At 37.9% G+C, this 10983-nt stretch overlaps 1 protein-coding gene and 1 non-coding gene across 2 annotated transcripts in view; one reads left to right on the top strand and one right to left on the bottom strand.

Moving 5' to 3' along the window:
- Positions 1 to 10983, top strand: part of Trmt1l (tRNA methyltransferase 1 like) — a 48819-nt gene that overhangs the window by 25671 nt on the left and 12165 nt on the right. Inside the window, exons 9-13 of the mRNA XM_008824278.3 lie at positions 1095 to 1269; positions 1507 to 1581; positions 2119 to 2331; positions 4010 to 4200; positions 7209 to 7287. Of these exons, the coding sequence (XP_008822500.1) occupies positions 1095 to 1269; positions 1507 to 1581; positions 2119 to 2331; positions 4010 to 4200; positions 7209 to 7287 (733 nt within the window). The remainder of the gene's footprint in view (positions 1 to 1094; positions 1270 to 1506; positions 1582 to 2118; positions 2332 to 4009; positions 4201 to 7208; positions 7288 to 10983) is intronic.
- On the bottom strand, positions 4788 to 4897 carry LOC115068634. The gene has a single exon (XR_003847966.1). It is a non-coding gene; the product is annotated as a small nucleolar RNA SNORA36 family (small nucleolar RNA).

Here is a 10983-nt window from a genome sequence, read left to right on the forward strand (position 1 = left end):
CAGGCCTTAGTATTTTTTTAAGCTGCTCTACCTGGCACCATTTTTTTTTTTTTAACTGGCTTCTCAGTCATCATCTGGGTATGACATTCTTAGCATCATTAAGAACAGCACTGATACAGCATAGTTACTACTAGACTTTCTTCTTAATGTGTCTTTTTAAACTTTATCAGATGTCTAGCAGTCAGTTTACATGTTTCCTACCCTAAAATGACATTGTTTGTGAGAATATGAAAATGATTATTATGAGGCTATGAAAAACATTATGTAAAGTCCATAGCAAAGTAGAAAATATTTTTCCCATTTATGAGACACCTCTATATTGAAGATAGTCAATATTTCTGATATGTGTATTATTAATCTTTGTTGGTTGAAGTTATGTCACCATCTCCAATTAGTAAATGTTCCTCATTTATGAATAATCAAGAACTATGGAAAGCCTGTGAGAAAGAGCTTCCTTGGTTGAATTCTTGACTATTTGCTTTTATATCAGAGTTGCTCCTTTTAATCCACAATGATGCTTTTGTGTACTATTTGAACATTTTGGTCTAGAAAAGTTCTTTATTATTGTGTGGTGAATACAGGTACATATATGTGGAGGTCAGAGGACAACATTTGGGAGTTCATTTTCTCCTTCCACCATGGATTCCAGAGATCAAACTCAGGTCATCTGGCTTGCACAGAAAGGACTTTTTACCCTCTGAGCTGTCTCTCTAGCCTGAAAAGTTACTTTTCATATTTAAGGGAGCTAAGCATGGTAGTGCATGTCTATCATTCCCGCACTCACAAGGCAGAAGCAAGAGGATTCAGTGTTTGAGGCCAGCTGGGGCTATAAACAAAACCCTTTTTCCAAAAAAAGCGGTGGGGGGTGGAGGGGACACATTTTGCTGGGGCTTGAGGTTAAATTTTAGCAGGAATACTTTCAACTTCTCGTACTCCTTTCAAACAGAATAGCCCCATTCTTACTCATACTATATATTGGGTTTTGTAAAAATATTAAGATTTTGAAGAAATTTCTGTATATTACTGATAAAAATATAAATTATTTAGACCTTAATTATTGTAACTTGAGAATTCATTTTCTTATTTCTCCCAAGGAATAATGGGATTACAATGGGCAAAACACCTTGGAAATGCAGTCAAAGTTACAATTAATGACTTGAATGAAAACTCTGTGACTTTAATTGAGAAAAACTGCCATTTAAACAAATTGAAAGTGGTGGTAGACAGCAATGAAAAGGAAGAAGGTGATACTCTTGAAGAAGAAGGAGAAGGAGAAGGAGAAGGAGAAGGAGAAGAAGAAGAAGAAGAAGAAGAAGAAGAAGAAGAAGAAGAAGAAGAAGAAGAAGAAGAAGAAGAAGAAGAAGAAGAAGAAGAAGAAGAAGAAGAAGAAGAAGAAGAAGAAGAAGAAGAAGAAGAACAACAACAACAACAACAACAGCAACAACAACAACGACAACAAGAGGAAGAAGAGGAGGAGGAGGAGGAGGAGGAGGAGGAAGAAGAATCAGAAACCCTTGGCAATATTCAGGTGACCCAAATGGATGCCAATGTACTGATGCATTTGAGATCTTTTGATTTCATGTAAGTGGAAAAAAAAACATTGCAGTATTACTTGCTAAACAGCTCTGAAATTTTTTTGGCTGGGGAAGAGTAGTTTAAAATTAAAGCAGCTTGTGGTTGTTTGTTTTAATATAGTTTGGGGGTTTATTTTTGTTTTTGTTTGTTGTTTGTTTTACATGGACCTGAGATAAACAGTAAGAAAAATTTCAGGCTTTCTGGACATGAACTTTTCATCCTAGTCCAATTTATTCCTACTTGTTTGGCTTGTCATATATCATTTTGTCACTAATTTTAAAAGCTGAATTTTAAATAAGTTTGCAAAGTACTTTTATTTTCCAGTTTTTTTTAAAACAGGCTCTATGTTGCCCAGGCTGGCCTCAAACTGGAAATTCTCCTGTCTCTACCTCCTGAGTACTGGGATTATATGTATGTTGCCACCACACCTGGCTTGCAAAGAACTTTTAGATCCATGGAATTTTATCATTAGAAATTAACACAGTGGTATAATGTTGATTACTAATATGAGCTTAGATATACCTGTTTTCTTTCTGATTTTAGACACCTAGACCCTTTTGGAACATCAGTGAACTATCTAGACTCTGCATTCAGAAACATAAGAAACCTTGGCATAGTATCAGTGACTTCCACAGATATCAGTTCCTTATATGCCAAGGCACAACATGTTGCCCGGCGTCACTATGGATGTAACATTGTCCGAACAGAATATTACAAGGAACTAGCAGCCAGAATTGTTGTAGCTGCAGTGGCAAGGTACTAAATTGCCAACAATGTACCTAATGTTTTAGCATGACTTACAATTTAAAGGGATAAGAGACAATTTAAAGAAATAACAAATGAGTGTTTATCTTACTTTTCAAAATGTGCTGAATTATGAATTCTATATCCTTTATAAGTAACTTTGATTTATTTTAATGTGTTTTTAATCTTACATTCTTTTTTCCTTTAACATTTATTTATGTATTCATGTTGTGTATATGTTTAAGTCCATGGGTGAATGTGTGGAAATCGATGGGCAGCTTGGAGTAGTTGATTCTCTCCTTCCACCTTATGGGTCTGGGGATCAAATTCAGGTTTATCAGGCTGGGTAGCAAGCTCCTCTACCTGCTGAACCATCTTTATCAACCCATTTACCTTATATTCTATCTGTTAGAATTTCACTTAAAAGTTTATATGTGAAATAATCAGTTTACTCTCCAACTTAAAATATTAATGTAAAAAAGATAAAAAGGTAAAATTAATTTTAGACTTGTTTAACTTAATAATGGTAAGAGGTAGTAACATGAAAGGAGAAACAAAAATTGGTTTTAGATTTATAAGCTATGTGAAAGGTCCATTTCGTCCTCATAGTTTAAATAAAATGATAACTTCTAAACTTGATTCTGCAAAAATGATCTTATAAAACAGGAAAGACTCTTGTTTCTCATCAGAATTTCTTAAGAGTTGAAAAACAGGAAAGCTTTATTTGGCCACCTACTGTGGGCAAAATATTATGTTTCAAGAATGATTTAATAATGTAATTGGACATTGAGAGTACGGATAATAGATGATCAGCTGGTTCATTTGCTAACCCAAATGCAAGTTCCATAGCATTTACGTGGAAATTCTTGCCTCAGCTTAAATACAGATTAGTCTTTATAGATCTTCTGCATTATTCCTTAGTAACTAAAAACTCTGAGCATATACTTAAAACACTTAGAAGAGCAAATTTGAAATGGTGTATCTTGAAGAACTTAATTTAAAAAAATCTGCAAAATTAATAATGGAAAGGACTTTGACTTTTTCACTGAATATTCAGTGAATATGATCTTGCATACCGTCAGTATTCCATAAATATATAATATTTAGAAGTTGTTTAGGAAAAAATTAGATTAAAAAGTCACAAAATTAGCCGGGCGTGGTGGCGCACACCTTTAATCCCAGCACTTGGGAGACAGAGGCAGGCAGATCTCTGTGAGTTCAAGGCCAGCCTGGTCTACATAGTGAGTTCCAGGACAGCTGGGGCTACAGGGAGACCCTGTCTCAAAAAGACCAAAAAAAAGAAGTCACAAAAGTAATCATGATTATAAGAAACAAAGTCATGCTGAAAAACCAGAGACTGTAGTTCTATTGGAAAGGTTATCTATCCTCAATGGAAAATATCTAGAGGCTGAACACCCTGCCGAGCCAGTATGTGGGTACTGGGATTGAACTTGGGTCCTCTACAAGAGCAGCCACTGGTCCTAACTTCTGAGCCATCTCTCCAACCCCCTAGCTGAGTGTCCTTTATATCTTATATTTCAATTTTATAAAAGTCATAGTAATGATCTTTTGAAAGCACTGCTATTAAAGATTGAATTTCCCATAACCCTCTCATAGTTTGCTGTCCAGGTTTGTGTTATCAGTACATTGATATAGAAGGAAAACAAGCTGTTTTGTAATTTTTTTACAGAGCTGCAGCACGATGCAACAAAGGCGTAGAAGTACTGTTTGCAGTGGCTCTGGAGCATTTTGTGTTGGTAGTTGTGAGAGTTTTGAGAGGGCCTACGTCAGCAGATGAGACTGCAAAGAAAATTCAGTACTTGATCCATTGTCAGTGGTGTGAAGAAAGAATTTTTCAGAAGGATGGTAATATGGTAGAAGGTAAATTGAAGTTCCTCTTCAATTGTATATTGTCTATAAGCCCTTAGTGAATAAGCCTTCATTGTATCTCTAATTATACATATTGTGCTTTGATTTTCAAAGATACAGTGCTAAGTTTGTTATTTACTATTCTGGATTTACTTTGATCAACAGACAAGAAAGTGAGTTTTCTAAAGTTATTTTAAGCTACTGCTGTATGGTTTATGCTCTCTAGCCCTGCCCTTCATTGAAACATCTAGAAATAACTTAGTTTCCAGTGTCAACTAATTTTAGGAGCATAAATCAGATTACCTGTTTGTCTAAGCTATTATAAATTATTAATTTTATAAAAACTTTTCTGACTAAATGTAAGTGCTTCCAGTCATAAACTTCATTTAGTAAACATTTATTGCATCTCTGCTATATGCCAGTCCTTAGAATTCAAGGAAAGAAACTGCAGCTAATGCTCTTATAAAGCTGTGTCTGTTTTCTTTTTGGGGATACAACAAAAATTTGCCCATTGTTTTCTGTGAGTGCTGGAATTAAAGGAGTACACCACCATACCTAGCTAGCTCTTGGTATTTTTTTTTATGTAATTTTTATTTTTAACCTGTAGGCTAGGAGTAAATGAATAGAGTAATACTTTCTATTCAGTGACTTACCTTAGCCAATTTCGGTGTTCCAAAGGTTAATGTAAATTTTTAAGAACTCTTTACAAATTAAAGTTTAGCCCTTCCTGTATGAGCTACAAATTTTTTTCATGTTTTCACTTGAGTTTGTACCTTTTTTTTAATTATAGAAGTTTTTTGTTAATACCATAAAGGTATATGTGTCTTTGATTTTGTTTGTAAAAACATTCCTATTCCTAGATAAATCTCAGGAGGTTGTTTTATTGAAACATTTCTCCACTATTTGATAATACCTTCATTGTCTTATATTAAGCTCAACTTCTGTTTGAGTCTGTCTCTGAATTTTCTGTTCTTTCCAGTGGCTGGGTATCTATTCAATTACTTTGCTACACCATCCACACCACTCTGATTAGAGGGACTTTTTAGCTTTTTTTTTTTTTTTGGCAACTGACTCATATATCCCAGCCAACAATGACCTTGAACATCTTTAGGGGTGGTATTTATTGTATGGGTGTGGGTGTACACATACCATAACATGCATGATGACATCAGAGGACAACTTAAGGGAGTCAGATCTCTTCTCCCCTACCATGGGGGTCTTGGTGAGAGCAAACTCAGCTTAATAGGCTTGGTGGCAAGTACCTTTATTTGCTGAGCCATCTCACTGACCCTAGCCTTGAATTTCTGATCCTCCTGTCTCTGCCTCCCAATGCTTGTTTTACAGGTGTATACTACCATGCCCAGCTTATGAGGTACAAAATTTTTGTGCATACTAGGCAAGCACTCTACCAACTGAGCTACATTCCCCAGCCCCAACTTCTTTATTTTTACTGTGCCAGGGACCAAACCTAAGCCAAGCACTCTACCAACTAAGCTATTTCTCCAGCCCTACCATTTATTTATTTATTTATTTGTTTGTTTGTTTATTTGTTTATTATTTATTTTTAACTTTTCTTTTTAATTTTATGTGTGTATTGCCTGCATGTAGGTAAGTGCACCCATGCCGTGCAATGAATGCCCACGGATGACAGAAGAGGCCTTCAGATCCCCTGGAACTGGAGTTACGGACAGTTGTTAGCTGCCCTGTGGGTGCTGGGATTCAAACCCCAGTCTTCTGCAAGAACAGTCAGTGTTCTTAACCACTGAGCCATCTCTCCAGCCCCCAGCCCTACCATTTAATTTCACTGAATAACAGAGTAATATCAGATAGAATTTATAAACTTCCTGGGTTCTGGATATATCTGGAAGTGGTTGATTTGGTCATGCTATTCCAAGATCAATCCAGGAATGACTTGGAGTAGGGGAAGGTTAGTTGGAAGTATTTCTAACTTTAAATCACTATTTTTGAGGACTGATGGTATAGCTCAGTTGTAGAGATAGCATTTGTTTAACATGGCTCAACTCCTAGCACCTTAATTAATTAACTATTGAATTAATTAAATGACCTCTGGATCTTCAGTGAACTGTAAAGTCATACAGTGGAATATTCTCCCATTTTAGAAGCTAATAATAATGTCTTTCTAATTTCCTCTCATTGCTCTTAAAAACTGAATTAGATTCTTCTAACCTATATTCTGGTGACTGATGATAAATCAAGTCTAGGGAGTAGAACAAGTGTTTTCTTTACAGTTAGGAAAGTTAGAAAGAAAAATGCCTATATGTTTTGATTAGGATGTTGTTTATGTGGGTGTGTGTATTTGCTAACTCATCTACCTTTCCACAAATGTATATATCTTTTAGTGTGTGTGTATCTGTGGTATATGCTCAAATGTGTCGTATGTGCATGCCCTGGATGTACAGAGGCCAGAGGAGTGCTCTATCCACTCACTCTTAGCTCTATTCTTTTGTTGTGTTTTTTGTTGTTTGGGGTTGGATTGGTTTGGTTTGGTTTGGTTTGGTTTGGTTTGGTTTGGTTTGGTTTGGTTTTTGAGACAGGGTCTCACTTTGTAACCCTGGCTGGCCTGGAGCTCGCAGAGATCTTCTGCCTCCCAAGTGCTGAAATTAAAGGCATGCACCACCACTCCTAGCCTAGCCCTATTCCTTTGAGACAGGGTCTCTCATTGAACATGGAATTAGGCTGACAGCCATTATACCCTACTAGTCCTCCTGTATCTGACCCCATAGTGCTAGTATTACAGATGTCTCTGTATGGGTGCTAGGGATTTGAACTTATGTCCTCATCTTTGAACAGCAAGCATTCTTACCCACTGAACTATCTCCTCAGCCCTATTACTGAGATTTCTTAACAGTACCTAACTTCAAAGAGTAACAAGCATGGCACACAGTAGATCCTCAGTACGCAGTAGCTGCAGGTTATTATTAATATAGCAGTTATTACTACTTGCGTTTGTCATTTCTCCTTTGTTTATCCACCCCCCCTCTTTTTTTTTTTTTTAACAGAAAACCCATATAGACAGCTTCCCTGTAATTGTCATGGAAGTATGCCTGGAAAAACAGCAATAGAACTTGGACCTCTGTGGTATGTACCTAAACACAGTGTTCAGATTTGATTTATTGATCATCAGCTTTTGAAGTCTAGGCAAATAACTATGACTCTTTTCCCCCTACGAACCTGAGGCGTTTCAGGTTTTTCTCTAGTATTACTCACCCTAATTTGTGACCAAAGTAAGAGATAGTAGGTAAAAGATAAGCCTGGATCAGCTGCAAACTGAATAACTCATTTCTAAATAGTAAGAAAGGCTGTTTTTGTTTGTTTTGTTTGAAAGACAGTGTCTCAAGGCTAGAGAGATGAGTTGCAGAGAACTGGAGTTAGGTTTCTAGTATTCAAGCAGGAAGCTCACAAGTGTCTGTTAATTCTAGCTTCCAGGGATCCAACACACTCTTCTGGACTCCATGGGCACCCGCACTCACATGTACATACTCCCCCCCCACACACACACCATACCACACGTCACACACACAAATAATTAAAAAATGAGACAAACGTTTCAAAAAATATGGGAAAGTCTCATACACTAGCCAAGCCTGGCCTCAAACTGACTGGGGTGGTAATGGTGGTGTTTGTCGTGTATCTTTGTGTATGAATGTAGGTCACATGTACATGCCACAGTGCACATGTGGAAGTCAAAAGACAGCCTCAGATATCAGTTCTCACCTTGTTTGAGACAGGGTGTCTTTTTTTAAGCACTGTATATGCCAGGCTAGGTGGCCCAAGAGTTTTCAGAGATTCTCTGGCTTCCACCATCCATTTTGCCATAGGAACACCAGGATTATAGAAACACGTTACTGTTCTCAGTTTTGATTTAGTTTTGGTTTTTAGAAACAAGATCTTCTGTAACCCCAGCTAGCCTGAAACTGGCTATGTAGACTACACTGGCCTTGATCTCACAGACATCCATCTGCCTTTGCCATCTGAGTGCTGGGATTAAGGATATGTGCTGCCACATCTGTCTTGATTTGGTTTTTTTAGAGAGGTCTTCACTATGTATACATTAAGCAGGCCTCTAACTTGTGGCAATCCAACTTCTGCCTCCTGGTTGCTAGAATTACAGATGTGTATCATCAGGCCCAGATTTTTAAAACAATTTATTAAATTTGTTTATTTTATATGTATGAATATCATACCTATGTGTATGTAAGTGCACCCATGTCATACAATGCCCACAGAGACCAGAAGAGGGCATCAGATCCTCTGGAACTGGGTGCTGGAATTCAAACTCAGGTTTTCTACAAGAGCAGTTAGTGTTCTTAACTGCTGAGCCATCTCTCCGCCAGGGCCAGCTTTTCTAAAAGAGGCTTTTTCAAAAAAAAAGGCCAGGACTGGTGGCGCATGCCTTTAATCCCAGCACTTGGGAGGCAGGGGCAGGCGGATCTCTGTGAGTTCAAGGCCAGCCTGGTCTACATAGGGAGTTCCAGGACAGCTGGGGCTACAGGAAGACCCTGTCTCACAAAAGACCGCCCCCCCCAAAAAAGAGGCTTTTTTAAAATTAATCATTATAGAACTAGAGTATGATCAGAAGATGAGATCATGTGCCTTTCCATAGAAGAACCAACTATAGAAAAGGATTTAGAGGAAGTAGTTTTAAGTAAAAAGGACAAGTATAGATGTCTGCTTTGTTTTAGGTAAAGCTGTTTTGATAAAATACAAGTAAATAGCATGTGATTTTTGCATTATTGGAAACAAGTTAATGTGTTTTTAATGACTTAAAGTTATTTTTTTGTAATCAGAATTCTTAAGCTTTTTCATTATAATAGATCCTTAAGAAATAAGGACAGGGAGAGATAGATCAGAGGTTAAGAGCACTAACTGTTCTTGCAGAAGACCTGGGTTCAAATCCCAGCACCCACATGGTGGCTAACAGCTGTCCATAACTCCAGTTCCGGGGGATCTGGTGCCTTCTTCTGTCCTCTGTAGGCATTGCATGACACGTTACACACATGCAAGCATAGCTTTCATACACATAAAACTTTTTTTTAAATTTATAATACATTTTTTAATTTGTTGATTGTGTGTGCGTGTATGTGTGTGTGTGACACAGAACATCCCAAACCATCTTATCAACTATACACACTATACACCCCCCTCCCAGATGGCACCCTCCCATAGCCTTCCTTCCCCTTCTAGAGCCCTTATACTCTGATATCCCTGCTACTGTCCGCTGTGTTGTCAGCACCCCCAGCCATTCCCTACTACTGTTCCATCTGGTGAATCTACTCAGCCTATCTAGAGGTCTTTGTTTTAGGAAGGTAAGGTGTTCCTCATCTAGCAGCAATTGGTTGTCAATATTCCTTTAGATAAGATTGGGGTCTGCTGTTCATTTTCCCAGTTCTATGCTGGGTTAGTATCTGGGAGTCCCTTGGGCCACCCTGGCCAACAAGTCAAAAGAAGGTATCTCCTATCTGGTATTGTTGCTTGTTATGTAGACTTTAGCTATACATTTGGACTATTAAAAAATTATATTGGCCCCTTTAATCTTTGGTTATACTTCTCCTTTTGGGTATTTAAAGCCATACAGTTTGCCCAGTTAAACCAATTTATTTTTACTCTTAAGGTCGTTTGAGGATCTGTTCCTCAGGGATCACATGGGCTTGGGAGGAGCCCCTGCCACCTTTCTTTTACCAGTTCCACCTATATGAAGATAAGTCAAAGGTCCTGCTCGACTATGGCTGGCTTCTCTTGGAAGCATGGAGGAAATGTTTCTTCTGTGTTGACCCTCCTCTTTGTAGACTGGGCACTGGTTCAAGTCCATCTTGTGGGGTCGCCTCCGCCTCCTTGATCAAGAGGATAAGTGACCCACCACAATTACAGGACATTTTGAGAGATGCTCATAGTCCCCTGGAACTAGTCGACCTAGGAGGACAAGGAGCAAAAACTGTCCTTTATGTCCCTCTGACCAAATTAGTATAGGCCTCAAAGTATGTCTGTTAAACATCCAAGAAGGTTAGTTCCACCAGTCTGGTACTTTTAATTACTGTGTGTCATGTAGATAAATCTTGGGCAAAGACCAATTGTTCTCAGATAAACCTTACCTGATAAACCTTACCTAGACATATATTTCTTGATCTGGTATGTATAATTTATCAGTAGGTTATTGGACTAATATGGTTCCCTCTGGTTTTTAAAATTGGGCATTATTTATCGCTCTCATTGTCTAACCCCTCCATCATGGTTTCCCCAATTAAGGTTCCCCCATTTTCCCCCTTTCTCCCTTAATAATACCCTTATCCTATGGTCCTACCTCTCTTGAGCTCCTTCTTTCCCTTTATCCCCTAGGTTCCTTGTATACCCTTCCCTCCCCCCCCCTCTTAAACTAACCCAATTTTTATCCATATCTCCCTTATTAATGCCTGTTTCCTACTGTCATTCTCTTTCAAGTTCTTTCTTATCCTTTACCTCCTGGTTCCTTTCCATTATCCTGGTTCCTGGAGTTATGTCTGGATACATACTCGCTTATCAGGATTTGCTTCTAGGATCCACATATGAGGGAGAACATACATCAGGTTTTTTTTTTTTTTTTTCTGAGTCTGTGTTACTTCACTTAGTATAACACTTTCTACTTCAATCCATTTACCTGCAAATTTCATGACTTCATCTTTCTTTACTGCTGAGTAAAACTCCATCGTGTATATGAATCACATTTTCATTATCCACTCATCAATTGAGGGACACTTAGGTTGCTTCCATCTCTTAGCTATTGTGAAAAGAGCAGCAACA

This window comes from Nannospalax galili, unplaced genomic scaffold (genome assembly GCF_000622305.1).
Source record: "Nannospalax galili isolate Female #2095 unplaced genomic scaffold, S.galili_v1.0 scaffold227, whole genome shotgun sequence".
In the NCBI taxonomy this organism is placed as follows: domain Eukaryota; kingdom Metazoa; phylum Chordata; class Mammalia; order Rodentia; family Spalacidae; genus Nannospalax; species Nannospalax galili.